The sequence below is a fragment of the Mytilus trossulus genome, chromosome 1 (genome assembly GCF_036588685.1).
Source record: "Mytilus trossulus isolate FHL-02 chromosome 1, PNRI_Mtr1.1.1.hap1, whole genome shotgun sequence".
Classification (NCBI taxonomy): Eukaryota; Metazoa; Mollusca; class Bivalvia; order Mytilida; family Mytilidae; genus Mytilus; species Mytilus trossulus.
Window position 1 is genome coordinate 15,069,276 of NC_086373.1, and position 21,150 is coordinate 15,090,425.

The window sequence follows — 21,150 nt, forward strand, 5'->3', positions numbered from 1 at the left end:
TGGAAAAACCTCGTTGAACAATGGTATATACATATCTTAATTTAACCAATCAACATTTAAACTACTTATGACATAAGTTATGTTTATTGTAATTAAAATGTTTCCTTATTTGTCACATCTTTTTCTTGGAATAAGCGAAATATTTGTTGGTGCATGAAGAAGTTACCTTTGGCTGAACGTATGTATTTTTCATGTTAAACAATCAATGGGTAGAAAGGATAGCTTTGATAAAATTTACTGATTTTCATCGGTTAAATATTTTTTTGTCCTAAGCAGGAAGTTAACAAATCTGTGAGTCAATCCCTGTATCTGTTAGATAGTCGACAGCTAAATGTTAACAATTAATTTCTTTAATGTTTAAACTGCAACTCTTTGTTAACAAAACAAAATTAAGAATGGAAACGAGGAAGGAACTAAGAGTCAACAACCGACAAAAGAACAGTTAACAGCTAGAGGCCACCTAGGTGTTTAACAAAGCGATAAAAGCTACTACCTGGAAGCAGGCATTACCTGGCCCCTCAACAATAATGGATACTAGTTTAGGAAAATTAAACTTCATAATACACTCCAAAATATATAAATAAACCAAAACCTAACTAACAAAGAACTTATCATTCTTCATTTATTGAATGACAAATTTTGCACATTCATATTATCTACTTTAAGTTGATGTTGTTCTTTTTTTACTTCCTTCTTCCGTTTATTTCTCGGAAATTTACACCAGGTTTCTAGTGCAGGTAACTCATTATTTAAAATTCACTGTCAATATGTATTTCTTTTTATCTTATAAATTGAATATCACACTGCTATGCATCAAAGTAAGAAGTTGTATTCAGGCTTAGTTATGTCAAAGCATGACTGTTATTGACAACCCCCAAATAGTTGTGTACTTCGTGAATTATTTTTGTGTGTTTTTCTCAATTTCATAGAAAACCAATTTATTTATTTAGTTACGAAAGAACCTTTTATTCGTAGGGTATGAAATTTCGAGGTTTTTGTTGATGGCTTTATCCAATAATTTAAGTGAAATATAAAACTTTAGTTGACAAGGTTCGATCTTCATTTAGATTGATTTACATGGACACTGGAATACAATCAAGACAATACATCGAATATCAACAAACGGATTTTGAACCATATATACAGAGGATATTACCCTAGATTTAAAACAACAACAACTAAATTGAATGAAGTTAAACCTTCATAATTCTCACGATTGATAAAAGTCGGATTTCCGGTTACGATTTGTTAATTGTATCTTCCTTTATTCTCACACGTAAAAAAAAATAATTTCAATTTGGGTTTGCTTTTTATGCCCCATCTATGGACATTTTGTTTTTCGGTCTGTTGTTCCGTTCAATCGTTCGTCCGTTCGTCCGTTCGTCCGTTCGTCCGTTCGTCCATCCGTCCGTCTTAAGTAGTAAGTCTTATTCAGAAGGTCACATTCGAGGAAAAGTGCACTGGGTTGTAGATACGACAATTGGAACATATCTGCTATCGTCTGTGAAGCGGATCTTCCCCAATCTCGCGATGGTGTCCGTTTATAAATGGGTAATTTCAACTTCACCACTCCAAACTCTTGGTTTCATAATTCAATGGAAGTATGCCTTTGATTGAAATTATGCATGATTATGTCATCGGAATTACATCAAATAAGTTCGAGAAAGAACATAAGAATGAAAATTTAAATTGTTCAAAAATCTTTTATAAAATAAATCTCCAAAAGAACAAAGGAAAAACACCATAACATATAGTCATATTAATGTAATATATACGTGTTTCTCGTTTCTCGTTTTGTTTATATAGATTAGACCGTTGGTTTTCCCGTTTGAATGGTTTTACACTAGTAATTTTGGGGCCCTTTATAGCTTGTTGTTCGGTGTGAGCCAAGGCTCCGTGTTGAAGGCCGTACTTTAACCTATAATGGTTTAATTTTTAAATTGTTATTTGGATGGAGAGTTGTCTCATTGGCACTCACACCACATCTTCCTATATCTATATATTCGTTGTAAATGATTGTACATATGGTGCATCATGACATAAAAAGATAATGTGATCATGATACTGAAGGAGATTTTTTGGGTCTTAAATAAACAAAAAACTTCTCAAAAAACTTTTTTTTTAAATTGTTTTATGATTTTTTCGGGAAAATTTTCTCCATTTAACATTGCCTCCCTTTCCTGGTAACTTTAAACATAATTTATTTAATACCAGGTTTGGTAAAGTCAAATGCACAGTGGTTATGACAGCAGGATGATCCATCGATACATACACGAAGTATGATAACGAAACGATATCCCCAAAAAGTGACTCATAAGTTCGCAATACAAATTAAAATCAACCATATAAATTATATAATGCAGTTTCAGAAAGAGCTTTAATAAGTTTAATTAACACCTTTAACGAACGATCTTATCTACGTTGATTTTTGATAAAACAAAATCAAACTTATTCTTCTAATTTGTCTTAATCTTAAGAATAGTGAAGAATTGTGTTAAACATAGACGCAATTTCAAATTGTACTCTACCTATGTCTGCTTTAAAAAAAAATACCCAGGTCTTCTATAGTTACAAAGTGCAACCTAAAAAGATATTGTGAAAACCAGTTATTGAAATTACTGTCGATGAGCTAAAGATACCTTAAATAATTCTCTAACCTTTTCTATAAAAAAAAATAAAACTAATTTCGGGACGATACCTGTCTACTGGCTGCAGGAAGGTCAAATATTCATATCTTGAAACATTTTGCATATTTCACACTCTTCCAACATTAGGTGGAATGCTAAATATAAGCCTTATAGAAGTGATGTGTTATAAATTTATATTGAGTGAATATGTTTATAATTTAGGAAATGGCAAGTCAAGACACATTAGATGCCAAACCTGATCGCATTGAAGAAACATCAACAAAATTGCCAATTACCAATGAGACAGAAACGTAAATATACAATTAAACCATAAAACGCAGTTCTGCTGATACCAATTACTTTTTATTTGAATCTAACAAAAAAGTTTTAATACAAAATGTATTAAAATACCTTTGAACTATCATGATCTTTCCATTTTTCAAATTAATATTAAAAAGTATAAAAATCCTCTGTGTAGAATTAAAAGCTTATTTTTACTTCTGAAAAAAGAAAACATTAATAAAAACTTGTTAAATATCGTGTAATCGCCTTTATATGTAGCAAGCCAAATCAGTTGAAATCATCTCAAAACACATGGACATTAGGGTAGTCATTCTCCTTTCCATGCAAGAATATTGTGCAGACATGGGAGTGTGTGCAAACTGAATAATTCATCACAAAAATCATGAAGATACCATAAGGAAGTCAATTGACCAATTAACAAAACATAAAACAATGCACCACTAATGTAAAAAAATGATTTTTCTGTTTTAGCAAATCAAATGAAGGAAAAATATACCAAAGCCATTTAGACCAAGAAAAATATACAATTAAATCAGGAATAGCTGTTGTGATCAACAACACAGAATTTGATCCCAGATTAGGTTTATCTGACCGTTCTGGAAGTGATGCGGATGCTTCATCTCTTTTCCAAAGATTTATGGAACTTGGTTTCGAAAGTGATCTAATAAACGATGCCAGTAAGGATGACTTGGTAGAGAAATTACAAGAAAGTAAGAATAAACTGGCAATTACTTGTAAAGTTATTTGAAACAAGTAGATTTGTTTAAACGTTTTAAATCAAATTTGCAGAGCCTCTCAATCAAAGCACTGAAGATATGATAGATTTTAGATTTTCGGTGTTGTGTCGTTGTTCTCCTCTTATATTAAATGCGTTTCCCTCGGTTTTAGTTTGTTACCCTGATTTTATTTTTTGTCCATGGATTTATGAGTTTTGAACAGCGGTATACTACTGTTGCCTTTATTTATAGTTCGATACAAATCATTTTTAAGTTTTAATAGTTCATAATGAATGATTTTTCAACTAACAACCATAATTTAAAGGACGTTGTTACTATTGTTTTCTTTTGTTCCAATGAGGCAAATACATAGCTATTACAAAGTAAATATTTATCCAGATTGACGATTTACGAATTAAACTACTAAAGTCCACAATATTCTATTAAGAAAAATATATATCAGATACCCTTTCCACAGCCTCACACTTATTGTATGTTAATGATTATAGGATCGTATAACAGCAATAATTATGACAAACTAATAGCCTATTTCCTCCTTGGCGTTATGTCATTATTACAAGTCAAAATTTTACTAAAACGTTTGTACACATTCATTTTTTATAAAAATAAGGCCGTTATTTTTCTCGTTTGAATTGTTTTACATTTTCATATCGGGGTCTTTTATAGCTGACTATGCGGTATGGGCTTTGGTTATTGTTGAAGGACGTACGCTGACCTATAGGTGTTAAAGTATTTGTCTCTTGTTTACAGTTGTCTCATTGGCAATCATACCACATCTTCTTTTTTATATGTACAGAAAATATGTATTCAACAACAATGGAAAATATTGTTACTATGAACTCTTTAAGCAGAATAATTTGCCTCCTTTTTCTTACTTTAAGTATGTTCGCTGGCCATTTTTGGAATTCCTGTGAGATGTTTGAAATCCTTTCATTCTATCCATTTGTATGCTTTAAAATATTTTGCCCACTAACCCCGAATTTTCTTTTTATAAATGATTAACATGTATAATTGTAAGCCATCTGTTAAAGTATTATAAAATCTTTTTTTATTTTTAATAGTTTTTGAGAACTAAAACATGTCAATGATAAAGTCTTTAAAAACAAGAAAGACAAAATTACAATGGCTAATATCTCACAAACAAGCAAACGGACCTTCATATTTTTTTTTTGCTCTTTTGGTTTCTTTATTAATCCCCTATCAAAATATACTAATGGTATGAAATGGGTTTTTTTTCAAACTGCGTAGCAAACTTCGTTAAGCCATCACAGGTTTGATGATATTTCAATCTTGTTATATTCCCTTCATCATTAAAGAATAAATTATCGGGTTTTCTACACATTGATATCGTAAAATATCAGCCGCGAGCCACAATAAAACCGTTTTGGCGAGGAAGCGTAGCGAATGAGCTAAAAAGTTTCACATTGTGTCGAGCGGCTGATATTTTACAATTTCTTTACGCAGAAAATCCGATTATCTATTTATCGTCCTATTACTGCTCCTTTTCTCTCTCCCTTAGACAGTGTTACGCTTGGCGAAAGCAAGCTTGATAACGTCTCCATTCACATTGTAACGTCGCTGATAACTTCTCCTCTAACATTGTGACGCCGCTGATAATGCCTGGTCTCGTTTTGAAGTCTTGATAATTTGCATAAACAAAGGCTTTTGTATATATTTTTGTAGTTATAAAGGACAGAGAACAATTATCGAAAACAGACTGTCTGATCGTAGCTTTGTTGACACATGGAAATGAGGACAGCGTGTATATGACAGATAGATGTATAAAGATGAGATCAATAATGAATTGTTTCAATGCAGAGAACTGTCCAGAGTTAATTCTTAAGCCCAAAATATTTATTTTCCAGGTAATATATGTGAATGTTATTTATTGCTCTTTCGTAATGAAATTTCGTTATTGTCCTGCAGTTTATTACTGCATTTGAACTATATCACATATCTTATCGGCAAAGCTTCCGAAGAAACTTCTAATGAACATTAGATATGACTCTTTTCCGGGTGTAAGCAATTTAAAAATGTTGTCGTGTCGTAAGTGAATTGGGATAAGTATTAAAACAAAAATATTTTGTTTTTAAAAGTTAAATGATTTGACATGAGTTGATAATTTATGTTGATATCGAAATTTGCAAATACATATAGTGTAATTTGCTGTTATTAGATATTTTGAAAGGATTTGATTTAAGGAAAGCATAGCAAAACTATAACACTTTCACGTTAACATAATCATATCATACCACAGTAACATCCACTGAATCAATTACTCAGCCAATGTATTGTTGTTCCAACATGTGAACAGTCGATAAGACTCTTTAAAACCGGCATGACACTACGGATATTAAAAAAAAGCATATGAATAAATATCTCGCACGATTGTGAATAGAATTAACTCGAAATGCACATATCGTTACGCAAGATGAAAAATATTATAGGAAGAGAAAGACTTTCAGAGCTACCAGGCATAACAAAATCTGCAAGACTGTCTTAAAAATTGCGAAGTAAAACGAAACATATTTTTATCTAATTCGGTTGTAATAACAACATTCTTGGATTTTCAATTTTGTCCAGTGCATCACTGAAAGACAATATCGTCGAAATGCGCATATGGTGCAGAAAATTGGTACCGTCTACCGTAAAGTATAAAATAATATTTAATTAAAGACCAATCAAGGATTTCTTTTATTGAAAGAAAAAACATGTTGACCTTACTGGTTAATGTATTAATCATTTCAGTGCTCTAGAAAACCCGACTCAAGACAAGGTGAAAATATTACTATTCAGGACACACATAAAAACAAGGTTACGGCTCCAGATGCTGAAGATACAGTTCGTATTCCTAATGAATCCGATTTCCTTGAAGTTTTTTCTACGTCAATAGGTTTGTACAAAACATTTCTAATACATGGTTGTGCTATGTTGTAGCTTTTTATATAACTGAAACAATTCCATTTTTTTTCGTATTCGAGTAACATGTTTATTTTTTTAATCTTGTCTGCCGGCTAAATCGATGTTTTATTTTATCTCTAATTATTGATCTTGAGAGAATTGATGTCGGGTGAAAAACATTACTAATGGGGCGAGTAAAATATTCATTATGTTATCTGTTTCTATTTTCCTTAATTCCATTAAAATATTGTCTTTGGCAAGAAATTCATCTATTATTTTCCCTGCAAATTCTGAGTAGGATTTTTAAATAAAAGGTTTGATTGTATAATTTTATCAAAGTGGAAAACTTCTTGGGCGAAAAAAAAGTTTTTAACAGATATATCATGTTAAGGAGGGGTATTTGCGAAAAATACCAGTCGAGAGAATGTTAAATTTCACGAGCCGTAAGGCGAGGGAAATTCATTCTCAAAACTGTTTTTTTTCGCAAATACCCCTCAAGAACATAGTTTGTCGAGTTATAACTACTAGTATGTAATTTTAGTTTCTTTACTTACATTGAATAAAGATTACATGGTAGAAATTTGAAATACATTTATAACATTCAAATTGTTCATGTCCTAAATTTATTTCAAAAGGTGACACATCATTCCATAACACAGAGTCATCCTCACCATTTTTACGTCATTTAATAGAAGAGCTACATAACATCACAGAAAAAGATGATATTTACAGCGTATTAACAAAAGTAAATGGCAAAGTGATGACATTTGAGCCAGGACATACGGCGAGTAAAGATATGAGACAGATGCCATATTTTGTGTCACACCTTACGAAAGATTTATATCTGAAACAGACAAACTAGACATATGTGACTTTCGGTCAGGATATCAACATTCGTTACATTGGACAATACAACTCAAACTGTTCATATGATAAAGGAAATGAAAACCACTTATTTTGTTTACTATTACATATTAAAAATATTAGATATAGATTATAGTGATACTCGCATATGACAAACTTTTGTTAAATAATGCTTTGACATTTTTCACACTTTAATGTGTAAAAAGTCTTTATTTCTTATGACCGTTACAAGGGTAGTTGTCATCGCAGTGTATCATATTGCACTACAACTATTGTTACTATTTTTCCTCTATTAAAAGGGTCTACTGAATGATTCAATAAATATAAAAGAAAAGAGAGGCTGATCTTAACGGACATGCCATATATTAGTATTGTCAATTGGATTAAACTAAATTTCATCAATTCTTAGGGTATTTTTTAATCCCGTTTGGGGTTATATTCTGCAAATCAAGATATATTAAAACAGTTAAAGAAAGCATTAAGTATTTTAATTGGTTATCAAATGTACCAGGATCATTCTCCTGGTATAAACCACCCATCAATGTAGACATAAAACCAATACTTGCACCAAATAAACAAGTATAATCAATACTTGTACCAAATATCCAAGTATAATCAATACTTGTACCAAATATCCAAGTATAACCAATACTTGTGCCAAATATCCAAGTATATATATGTACACACTCTGCATATAAACGCCATAAAAGGCTATAATAAATACCAAAGACTTTGTAAAGTGGATAGTCGCACGACAACGCCGATGCTCTATATTTAATGATAAATAATCTCAATACATACATATATATCTACACATATAATATATAACTCAAACATCAGTATCGACACAAAAAACTCTCCAATAAAAAGCTTAATAAACTTTAACCAGAATTAAAATTTACCAAGAAAATTCGACTGCTCAGATTGACGATGTCGTGCTGAATGATAACATAGGCAATAAAATACCGCGAAAATAATTTTGAAGCGGGAAAACATTACGCCCTCTATGCTACATATGATGAATGCCTAGGAGAAATTAATTTCACTCTAATGCACTGCCCGTTTAAACGAATGAAATTATAATTCTCCTGGTATAAACCACCCATCAATGTAGACATAAAACCAATACTTGCACCAAATAAACAAGTATAATCAATACTTGTACCAAATATCCAAGTATAATCAATACTTGTACCAAATATCCAAGTATAACCAATACTTGTACCAAATATCCAAGTATATATATGTACACACTCTGCATATAAACGCCATAAAAGGCTATAATAAATACCAAAGACTTTGTAAAGTGGATAGTCGCACGACAACGCCGATGCTGAACCCAAAGAACGGGAAGCTATTTAGTACTATGTATGCAAAATTATATAGTCCAAATGTAAATAAAACAAAAAAGATATTCATTTCCCAAATTCTGAGAAACAATCCTACGTTCTGATAAATCTTCTTTCACATAGCCATCCTTTGAAGTGTCCGACTGACGTTTAAAAAGTCTATCTGAAAAACCAAACCTTGCAGCGGTAATAGCACCACAAGATCGTAAACTATATAATCCGTACCGTATATCGGTAACAAATGGAGAAAATTGCATCAAAGTAAATTCCATCATCCTTGTATAGTTTAAAGGCTAATTTGTTGAACGAAAAACAAAAAGTTCTTTCACTTGTGACAATTCCTGAATGGTTACAAATTTTAATCAGATTAAATGCTACTCTATGCATATATAATTCCAAATTAGGACTGAACGCAAATTTGTGCGTTTTTCACAATAATAAATCAGTTTCCATCTCTGTAAATATCCGTTTTCCGATACAAATTGAAATGTGTATTGACTTGCAATTAATTGCATAATAACGCAGATTCAACAATTCTGATACACTTAAAACATAGATATTCCAATATACACGCACCAATGGTACGTTGTGTAAAACGATTATATACACAAAATAACTTATTATACGCATCCTGTAATAACTCATCGGCTCTTCCTTCCAGATTTGTGGGCCTAATTTCTTTTCAACATCCTCAAAAACATATTTCACTAATTGAGAATCTGTTGTAGAATCTACACCAGTAATCGAGTGCACCCCTCTAAACTATAGTATGCAGATACATACAGGACTAGACAAAGCAATATCGTTTCTGAACACCTGGAAAAAACATATTAAATAACATAAATTTAAATTGATATGTGGTTCCTTCCAAGTTTTCAAATATTTCATCAATACAATACATGATACACCAATATAATGAAAAATTACAATAAAGCATTTGCAATAAAAATTACCCCAATACATGAAAACTATCACCAAGTTAATACTAGTTAATTTAATGTCACCCTAAACTCCATTATAATAGCCAACACCGTAAATGGTAAATCCATATACCAAAAGCCGATTTATTCCCTCTACCAAATAAAAAATTAGCTTTGTTAGTAGGTAATGTAAACCCAACACCTGATCAATAAATATATCTCCTTTGGGACATAAAAACGGCCAGTAATACGCCGATCTCCACAAAGGTAAAATAAAAGTTTTATATGCCTTGTACATGTGTACATAAGGACTTTCAATAATAGGCAAACTGGGGGAACATACCACCCATTTATACCTTCTGATCAATTAATCTATCTTCTTTGGGACATAAAAACGGCCAGTAAAACGCCGATCTCCACAAAGGTAAAATAATAGTGCTATATGCCTTGTACATGTATACATAAGGACTTTCAATAATAGGCAAACTGGGGGAGCATACCACCCATTTATACCTTCTGATAAATTATTCTATCTCCTTTGATATATAAAAACGGCTAATAATACGCCGATCTCCTCACATGGTAAAATAATAGTAAAATATGCCTTACACTGCTGCATGTATACATAAGGACTTTCAATAATCAAACATGAATAGGCAAACTGTGGGAACATACCACCCATTTAAAACCTTGCCAATAGATAGTGAACGCATCAATAAACATGAATGTACATTCCAATACCTGGAGTAAAATACAGGTAATCTATGGTTATGATCACTAACAAACCAATTAATTTCATGAGGACCCAAACAGGGAATCCAAATATTCAAAATTATGTACTGCAAAACGGCAGTCATCAGTATTTATGATACGACTTATATAGTCTGCAATTTTATCTATGCCATAGGTATCAATTCAACCTCTAAGAACAAGACTTAATTGTGCTTCTAACAAGTCACAAAAATGACATACGCAATATCTGCAAATAAGGCTTCATACTGCCCTTATATAAACAATAACAAAAAGTTTTGGTTATCCGTAAACCATCAATGCGTTTATCTCTCATAAAATAAGTCCAAGAAGCCATATATATTTAACAGCCGTAAGTTCTTCCAAATAGAACTATGGTATACATCGTATTCATGACACATACCTTATGCAATAATCTCACTGAACTGAAAGTCCAATATTAGTTTCATATAGGCTGATATAACATCAAAACTAATGATTCAATCATAGTATAGCCACATTCCTATGACATATATACGAAATGGATATAATTTGACCAACGGAAGCTACAGTTCTCCCATAAAATTAACCTCAATATTCTGAAGATAGTTTAACTTGTTTTATGGTATCAAACAGTTATGAGTCTCTCAACCGGTTATGCTTATGATAGCTTTGTCTGTATCAATGAAATACTTAAGTAACCAAATATGTCAATGTATAACTGGGAGACCATGTGGATACAACCACTTTGATCAATAAGGCCTTATCTAACTCAGGTGGCAAAATCTGTACACACGTTAATATCAGAATCGGTGACAAATCCATAAATCTATATATTACATAAAATTTAAATTTCTTATCATTCACATCAATTTAATTAGTGGTCACGTAACTTCAGTAAATATATATTAAGCAAAACGTCATCCCAAAAAGGAGAACGAGAATAAAAATATATATATGAACTTCCATCCAAGGATTAGTAGTCTAAACTATTATACCTCGTCATATGTTCAGTAAAAACCAAGATGATCAGAATGCAGATCGTATATATGCCTATCTGGCGATAAGCTGAATGTTAAACATAAAACAATAAAAATATGTTTAATTATATTGCATATCTACCAAGATATCTTCAAATTTTTCACAAAGGTGTTTTCCATAGATGTAAATGACATGACCTACAATATACATGTATATCTAAAATTAAAACTTTGATTACCATTGTTTAGAACAGAGGTAGCAAGTGGTGGCAAGTGAATAAGCAAACCAATGGTTTACATCAGTACATTCAATAATAAGTCCTCTAAACAAAAGATCTTCAATAGCTTATAAAACAAGATCACTGTATGTAATAGCAGAATAATGTTTTGTAAACAAACGGACAGCCGTGTAGTACAATTTTTAACAAAAGAGTATTTATAAGCGTGTAAAATGGTATCGGTATTTAAATTGTCGGTAATGAAATCATGACAACCAATGTTATACCAAAAATCAATACATCTCTATAATCTATCTCTGACGATAATTTTAGACTGACCTTGTTCATATTCAATGTAGTCGTGTGTGAGAAAAATGTGCACTCGATTGACTACTAATATAAATATTTAAATACTCATCTTATATAAATAATTCCTGATTTGGACCATAGACTGCTTTCGAGTTGAATAGGCATCTATTCCTCAAATATTGGTTATCCACAACCATAGCAGACTCCTTCCTGAAACTTAAGACTGACTTCCGCTCATGCTGGACATGTTGCAATATAACGGGAAAATGGCATATACAACCGGGATGAGGTTCTCGAAAGGGCTGCTGTTGAAACTTTAATTGTTGTTTACTAGTGTTGAAAATGTCCTGTTGTGAAACACCATGCAGGAGATTCCTCAAGTAATGGAGAATCTGGGTTCATTGTAAAATTCAGGATAGGCAGCGTACCAAGAAAATTCGACTGCTCAGATTGACGATGTCGTGCTGAATGATAACATAGGCAATAAAATACCGCGAAAATAATTTTGAAGCGGGAAAACATTACGCCCTCTATGCTACATATGATGAACGCCCAGGAGAAATTAATTTCACTCTAATGCACTGCCCGTTTAAACGAATGAAATTATAATAATGTTATATACCACACGTGCGTTTCGTCTATATAAAGACTCATCATTGAAGCTCAAATCACAATAGTTGTAAAGCCAAACAAGTACAAAGTTGAAAAGTATTATCGTAAAGAGGTTTTACTAAAACTGTATATGTAGTAAGAAAGACGTCTAAGCTGTATACATTTGTATTGTTGACTAAAGTAGAAATCAAATTACAAGATAACGTCATAAGAACACGACGTTGGGTATACAATAATGCTGCGTTACGTTAACGTTCGTCTGTGTGTGATTTCGTACATTCTGGTAAGTTTTTCCCTGTAAATCAATTCATGAAATAATTTAAGCTGTTTGATCAGATATTTTGATTTTCCCATTCCTTGTAAATCATCGTGAAAGTATTTGCTATAGTTATTGTCTCTTGACCACATTAAGGTTGATTTGCCTTTTTCATTTGCTGGTCAATTTGTACACAAGTTTGTGGTTTAAGTGATTATAATCAGCAAAAGTGTTATATTAGCACTCGATTTCACCCAGAAAACATACATAATGAAGATAGTTTGTGTTGTGAAAGTAACATACAAAAATACGGCACCAATCTTACTGCACTAGATGCAGATCGACATTTAATGTCCCTTCAATTATGAGGGAGGCAAAATATTTGTAAATTCAAAATCTTAATTCAAACGTTGAAGAGCTGATCAACTCACATATTGTTATTTCTGATCATTAAAAAGTAAAATCAAATAAAGATTTACAAACAAAAAAATTATCCAAAATTAGGCAATACAGTATACATTATAATTGGGTGTGTCAACGAGTATTTGAGTACTCGAGTATCGCTCAGTAGTACCGAGTATCGATTACCAAAATGATACTCGACTTATCGGTTTCTTGTTAGAAAATTGTTTCTTTATTAAGTTTGAAACAAACAAAAATATCTTTTATTGAGAGTGCCTCCCGGGAAATTATAATAAACTAACCAATATCAAAATATTCGATTCAAATGATGGCGTTTAACTGTCATTTGAAATTCATCCTAAATGGTGTGCATATAGAATATACGTAAACAAAAAAGCATTTTACCAAGCTTACGTTTTTAGCTTATGCCATACACATACTCCTCAAAAACTTTGAGAAATCGCTACAGCACAGATGAAGTTGACAAGATTATTATCTTAAATATGAACAAAATCATTGCACCCTGTATCGAGCTTCGGAAAATGATTTATGGAAATAGTAATTTCTGTGCCGCATACGGTGCAAGAAATTCTTTGCCTTCCGAAGCGACCGATTTCACTCCCGGTTTTTAGTGTAGTTCGTGTTGTTTCTTATTTATCATGTATAACTGTTGATGTAAATGTCCTTTGGTTTTGTGAGTCTTCGTTTACTCATAGGTTTTGATTGTTATTGTCTAATCATATCCCCTGTGTTTATAATTAAATGTGTTTTCTACGGTTCATTAAATAAAGGCAACAGTATTTTACCCGCCGTTCGAAATTCATAAATCGATAGAGAAAAAACAAATCCGGAATACAAACTAATATGAGGGAAACGCATCAAAAATAATAGAACTACGACACAACAGAAACACAACATTAAAATGTAACACACACAGACATGATCTATAATATAATAGTAGCCATTTCCCTGACTTGATACAAAGCATTTTAAAATAAAAAGAAAAAAAGAAAAAAAGAACCTGGTTTTGTGGTATGTCAAACCTCCCCAATAACAATGTTATAAACATATAACATTAAAATGATAATATTACATTACAGGACTACAAATAAATGAGAGAAATTATAGGACAGTGAAACAAATGAATAATAGCCAACAAATGTACTTTTGTTTGAGTAAAACAAAATCTAAATTCTAAGATATTATTAATGCCTTGATTATATTATTACCAGTTTAAATAATTAGTGCACGTAGTAAATGACATATTAAGGCAGTTTGCGGCTCAGTTTCAAAATAAATAACTTTTCATAAAACTAGTATATATTGATATGGTATTAATTGTGGAATAAAAAAAGCCAAATCTTGACGGGAAAATGTTCTCTCCTGATTTTTCATAACTTTATCATTGACAAGTTAAAGTTCCCAATACTTTAAAAAAAAAAACATTTCATAAGACTTTTACAAATGGCTTATAATTATACATGTAAAAGATTTATAAAAGAAAAATGGGGGTCCATGGCCAAATATCTTAAGGCATTCAAATGGTTAAAACCAGGGGATTTTGAAAATCTGACAAAAATATCAAAACATGAAAAGCAAACATCCTAAAGTAAAGTAAACAACCTGTGAATTAATATTTAGTCCTATGTTATAATGATGATGGTTTTACGATCACGAGACAAGTATTCACGATTCATAATAAAGGGGGTGTATTTTTGTGCTTCAGTTTTGTAAATATTTTACAGAGCGAATACTCGAGTATAGCTCGGTTAATCCAACAAGTAATCGATTAGTAAATCTTCGTCGAGTTGATATCACTAATTATAATACACCTATTTTTCTCAATATTTGCTTGTCACGTCTACATCTCAGATAAAACAGAAGTTTGGAATACAGGGTTGAGTTCAATATCGAAGCAGCTACGTAGCGGCTACGTAGCTGCTATCAGTATCTATGTAACAACTAGTCTATAGCTACATATTCAATAGTCAAAATCTACGTAGCTGCTACGATATTGAACGCAGTCCTGGTATGAACACTTTATCATTCGAAACATGATGTATAGTATATATACACAGCCAATTTTGCCTATATACCTTTTTGTACTTAAAATCTGTAGTACTGAAAATTTACTTTTGATATTAAGTACTATTTCTTTACTTTAAAAGTTTTGTACTATTCCCGTACCTGTATTTTACAGTATTTGATTTGTACTTTTTGGTACAGACATAATACAAAAAGCGATCACAATATTCCATGTTTGAAAATCATAATTTTAAGAGATTTGAAATAGACATACTATCAAAATGCTGAAAATGTAACGTTGTAACCAAAAATATGTAGTACTTCAATTTTCAAGTACAAATCAGGTACTGTAAAAAAAAAAAACAGGTACCTAAATATTACAATAATTTTAGAAGTAGAATTCCAGTACTACAAATTTTTGGTACAGACATAGTGCCTATGCAAAAGTAGCTTGTATGCAATTTTATATTTGAAAATAATAGTATTTCTTTGAATCTCTTTGATTCGACCTGAATTTAACAGTTAAATAGTATGTCGTAAAGAAGAATTTCGTTTTGTGATAGAAACAATTTTTGTTCTGTAATTTGGTTTGACTAACGATTTTGTTTTCTTTTTTCTGCTGTTATATTATATATAAGTAAGATTTACCATACACATGGACAAGATTAGTTATAAATTAATTACTCGTACGAACAAAAATGAACATCTTAAGAAGAAGTAATGTAGAATAATGCTGCCAGCAACAGAATAAACTACAGAGAAAGATTATTTACAAAATAAGAATAACATACTTTTATAAAATAACCCAAAAAACAAACAAAAAACAAATAATGTATAACCGATATAGGAATAGTGTATCTTTGTTGTGGATGATGCCATTAAGATTTTGGAAAGAAATAAAGAGCTTACCTAAACGATATATATCGTTGTCTGATGAAGACCGAAATTTAATTTTGTTTTCTTTACCTGCAAATCTATGCTAAACGTAATTTTCTGCTAGACTTTTAATGTAATGTGATTATAGACATATATTTTGTTAATAGTATATTTCCATATAAGGTTAATACATGATATTTTTTATTCTTGGAAAAGGTAAAATAGAATATTCTCAGAATATAACAAATAAATATGAACTTTAATTTTTGTGACATACTCTATTTTTTTATTCGAAGAACTTTCATCTCAGGAACTGATGATTAAGAAATTGTATTATTGAAAAAATGGAAAAAACAACAATAAAATAAAATTATCATACTCTAGTGACCTTAGATCTTTGCATTATCATCAGGAATTTTCGTCTGATTCCGGATAAAATGCAGAATATTGTCAGGTTCGCAATTTGAAATTCCACGTGATCCAGATTAAATTTACATTCATTTACATATCATCTTTTATAAGATACGACTGATATGTTGAGAAATAAAACGATATCTTCTAGGGAACAATGGATAGTATATTAATATAATTTTTCATGCGTGAAACTTAACAAAATCATATCTACTTTTTTAACCTTCTTGTGACATCTACTTCTCGGAAAGGTTGAAACATTTTGAAAACCAGGTAAACATATAGATCGGTCAAAGATTTCTCCGTCAAATGATTGTATTTCTGTGGCGATAGCAGTTCATTCCTTCAGTCTTACAACACGACACATTTAAAGGTAAAGTTGTTAGTTTTTACAGTGTTATAAAGCTAAGTTTTAACAAATGTAAAATATATTAACACATTGGAATTCATTAGTATAGCTGAAATTTATCAAACTGAATAATGATACCTTTATTTTAAGCTCACCTGGTATAATGAGCCAAGTAAGCTTTTCTCATCACTTGGCTTCCGTTGTCAGTCGCCTCCGACGTATGCGTCCGACGTTATTGTCGTTATAAGTCGTCCGTAATGTTTTACAACACATCTTCTCACCTGAAACTTTTTGGTTTAATTTTAAATCAATTTACCCAAATCAATATTACGATATGTAGTTTAAAAAATGTGTCCGAATCCTGCACACCAATGTGGTCGCATGGCTAAAAAGTAAACACGGGATAAAATGCAAGTGTTATCGACAATTTTAAAAACTGTTATAAATAGAGAAAATATGAAAGATCCAAAATTAGAATATTGAGCTTGAATTGTCAATGTAAGTCAAAAATATCGGACGACTTCCTATAGGACTTATCGCCACAAAGTTTGTCATTTAAGCGAATTATATTAAAAACCACAACAGATGAAGGGAAACTTTGAAATGCAACAATGTTTAGCAATACAGATATTTCAAATGAGTCGGAATAATTTACCTTGAAAGCAGGATTAAAATTGATCATTATTCAAGTTCATTGGTGAAATTGATACAGTTTGTTGTACGCGTTTCTACTTCGACCTATTTTTTTTTTAGAACTTTTCGTTAGTAATACTTTTTAATTTTTATAAGGAATGGCAGACGTACTCGATGCCCAACGCAGTAAACCAGACGACACGTCAACCTCAATCATCACCCATGGACCAGAAAGGTAAACATACTGTGATTTTAAATATTTCCAACAGTTCTGCAGTAATATTCTTACAGTTAATGTTATAGTTCCCTACGTGGTCAAGGGATACAACCAAATACGCTCTATTTTTTTTGTCTCATTATGAGGAATAAGTAACTAATATTATGTGAATGTTGAGTTTGAGAGATATATGAATTTTAAAATAAGTACCAACTGTTACGTTACTAGTTTTCAAAATGCAATTTGTTTTTTATGTTTTCAATGTTGAATGTCAACATAATTTATAGCATGTAACAAGTTAATAATTTACATAACTCCATGGATTACATAATTTACATCACAAGTGGAGAAAAAAACCAGCACCGAACCATTTTGCATATTCATATTCTTTGTTCGAATTTTATTTCTGTTCTAGCAACTCAGGACAAGGTTTTGTATCGAAAGCACATTTGGATCAAAAAAAATATCCAATAAGTTCTGGGATAGCAGTTGTAATCAATAACACAGAATTTGAAAGACATTTGAATTTAGGTGATCGTAAAGGAAGTGACGTAGATGCTGCATCTTTATTCCAAAGATTTCAGGAACTTGGTTTTGATAGTGATCTTTTGAATGATGCAACTAAAGTTGACATGGAAGACAAATTTAATGAAAGTAAGATTTTAAAAAGATGTAGATTGAATGTGATGTGATAAAATCACTGAACTTATCATAAATCGTTTATGTTTGAATTTTCCTCCAAAATTTTTTAAATGTTTACCAATGTATGGAAGGAATATATGAAATTCATAAGAACTTCTTATTGTATTCTAACTCTGGATTCATTTAACTGTATGTGTACTTGTTGAGTATGGTACAAAAACCTTTAAGTAAGACATTGTATAAGCTGATTAACAAAATGAACATAAAATTGCATTAACATATATTTCAAAGAATGTTTGAATTCTTTTTTTATTGAAGTTAAAAGCGACAAAAAAAGTTTAGAAAAGGCAGGCTGCCTTATCGTAGCTTTGCTGACGCATGGAAATGAGGATAGTGTATTTATGACAGATGAGTCTGTTAAGATAAAAAATGTGATGAATTACTTCAATGCAGAGAACTGTCCAGAACTTATAATGAAGCCAAAAATATTTATCGTCCAGGTTAGATAAAGCTTTTCTAGATATTTCCTGCAGGAATATAGTAACAAAATTTTACACTTAAGTTTTATAACATTAGTTTTGTTTGTAAAACATTTCAAGCAAGTGAAAATGTCGTTGATCACGATTCCCTTTTGTGCAACAGATCGCTCGTTTTAAGTTTGTATTTAGGTCCACTTGATTAATTTTTTTAAATTTTGGTTTCATATTGGACTATAATTGTTTAACAAGCTCGTCGTCTAGTTTTAAAAATAGAAATCTCCGTTGCGATGTATTTAATATGCGAATTAAGAAAGTTACTCATATTATAGTTCATCTTCCAAAGAAAATATCCTAAAAAGGTATAGGAGAAAAATGTAATGTTTTGCAGTTGTAAAATAAACTACAAATTATCATTATAGGCCTGTAGAGGAACAGGATTAGGAAGTGGTGTAAACAGGACAGTGGTTAGAAGAGATCCAAATCAGGCAGACGCTGCTGCTGAATATCATGAGTATGACAAGATACACGGAGATGTTATACGTATTCCTAATGAAGCAGATTTCCTAGCCGTGTATTCTACTTCCCCCGGTAGGTGTAGTCAACCAACGAGTGCATTATTTTAAAGCAGGCGAAAATTTCTTCAATTTCTTTACTATGATTTAAAAGGCTGTGTGTGGTAGGTGTTGGCGTTGAATTGAAATCTATAAAAGGAACAGTTATAATCGTTTACAATAAAAATTATATTTAAACCGACATGGTTTTCTCTCTTTTTGTAGGTTATGGATCTTTCCGGAACACCCAGCAAGGGTCGCCATTTGTCCGTTACTTGTCAGAAGAGCTACTCAATATGAAGAAAGAAGATGACTTTTACAAAGTCTTGACCAGAGTTAATAAAGACGTTGGTCTTGGATATAAGCCAAATTATGCACACAGTGACATCATTACCCAAATGCCTTGTTTTATTTCACATCTTACCAAAGACTTATATTTAAAACAAAAGGATTAAACAAATTCATCTACATCATGAATATATACTAAAAGGACCAGTTACAAAGATGTAAACGAATTAGTTGTGTATTTCAATGCTAAACACCGTGATATTTAAAGTTCTTCTGTATAACATAATAATAATAAAATAATCTGTATTTACCAGTCTCAACAACTATATGCATATAAAATGTAGCAAAACAATGTTGGCATCCATTTGGAGATAAGGATATAAACAAAGTGGTTTTAAAATTGTAACACGAGGATGACTGCTGTACCCGTATTTTGACTATTTTATTTATTATGTCTGTTTAGTTCGCGCATCATTGTAAATATAATGGTATTTGATGAGACTGTCGTACACAGTGAAAGTTTTAGCGCTATTAAACCATGTATAATCCACCATTTTCTACATTTGCCTGTACCAAGTTAGGAATATTACAGTTGTTGTCCATCCGTTTTGTATGTCATTTATTTTGCTTTGCAAACTCAACCAAAGAGTTTTAATGTCTGTTTTCCCTATATTTAGCCTATTTGCACTCATTTTCAGAGATTAAAAAATCTCTTGGATGGCGGGTGACCCACAAATTTTATTTTAATTCTATAAAATAAAGACATCAAGCTTTACCTGTTTACAGTATGAAATAATGAGCAACTTCTGTCATTTATTTTGCTCTACAAATTCAATCAAAGAGATTTTATGTCTGTTTTCCCTAAATTTAGCCTATTTGCACTCATTTTCAGGGGTCAAAAAATCTCTTGGATGGCGGGTGACCCCCCAAATTTTATTTCAATTCCATAGAATAGAGACAGCAAGCTGTACAGTATGAAAAAATGAACAACTTCTGTCATTTATTTTGCTCTGAAAATTCAATCAAAGAGATTTTATGTCTGTTTTCCCTATATTTAGCCTATTTGCACGGATTTTCAGAGGTTAAAAAATCTCTTGGATGGGCGGTGACCCCCACATTTTATTTCAATTTTATAAAAAAAGAGACGTCAAGCTTTACAATATGAAAAAATGAACAACTTCTGTCATATACTTTGCTTTGAAAATTCAATCAAAGTGTTTTTTTGTCCATTTTCCCTATATTTCCATATAACCTATTTGCACTCAGGTCAAAATGTCTCTTAGAAGGCCGGTGACCCCCATTGTTTTTTGCATTTTTTCATTTACAATACTTTAACGTTAAATTTCACAAAGTATAAGAAAATTCTGTCATTTTTTTTCTATACCCCTGAACTACCTTAAGGAAAAAAAACAATGCCAAAAAAAAACATGATTTTGCAAACTGCATTAGGTCCTGAGTTTACTGTCATTTAT

The 21,150-nt window shown here is 31.3% G+C and overlaps 2 protein-coding genes across 6 annotated transcripts; both read left to right on the forward strand.

Moving 5' to 3' along the window:
* On the forward strand, positions 1–7,788 carry LOC134716212 (caspase-7-like). Of its 5 annotated transcripts, none has more exons than XM_063579067.1 (6): positions 1–23; positions 2,850–2,938; positions 3,402–3,640; positions 5,351–5,532; positions 6,416–6,560; positions 7,204–7,788. In XM_063579067.1, exons 1-6 carry the CDS (start codon positions 21–23, stop codon positions 7,428–7,430), a joined length of 885 nt encoding a protein of 294 aa, XP_063435137.1. In that variant the 5' UTR covers positions 1–20; the 3' UTR covers positions 7,431–7,788. The 5 variants fall into 5 exon arrangements, with proteins under 5 accessions (XP_063435137.1, XP_063435154.1, XP_063435173.1 ...); XM_063579084.1 differs by lacking the exon at positions 1–23 and adding an exon at positions 51–178 and having other exon boundaries at positions 7,204–7,787; XM_063579103.1 differs by lacking the exon at positions 1–23 and adding an exon at positions 127–178 and having other exon boundaries at positions 2,845–2,938.
* An 8,995-nt stretch (positions 7,789–16,783) lies between these two features.
* LOC134716238 (caspase-3-like) lies at positions 16,784–19,988 on the forward strand. Its single transcript, XM_063579115.1, has 6 exons — positions 16,784–16,892; positions 17,658–17,736; positions 18,134–18,372; positions 18,679–18,860; positions 19,259–19,427; positions 19,616–19,988. The coding sequence occupies exons 2-6, from the start codon at positions 17,660–17,662 to the stop codon at positions 19,843–19,845; spliced, it is 897 nt and encodes a 298-aa protein (XP_063435185.1). The 5' UTR covers positions 16,784–16,892; positions 17,658–17,659; the 3' UTR covers positions 19,846–19,988.
* The last annotated feature ends 1,162 nt before the right edge of the window (positions 19,989–21,150 follow it).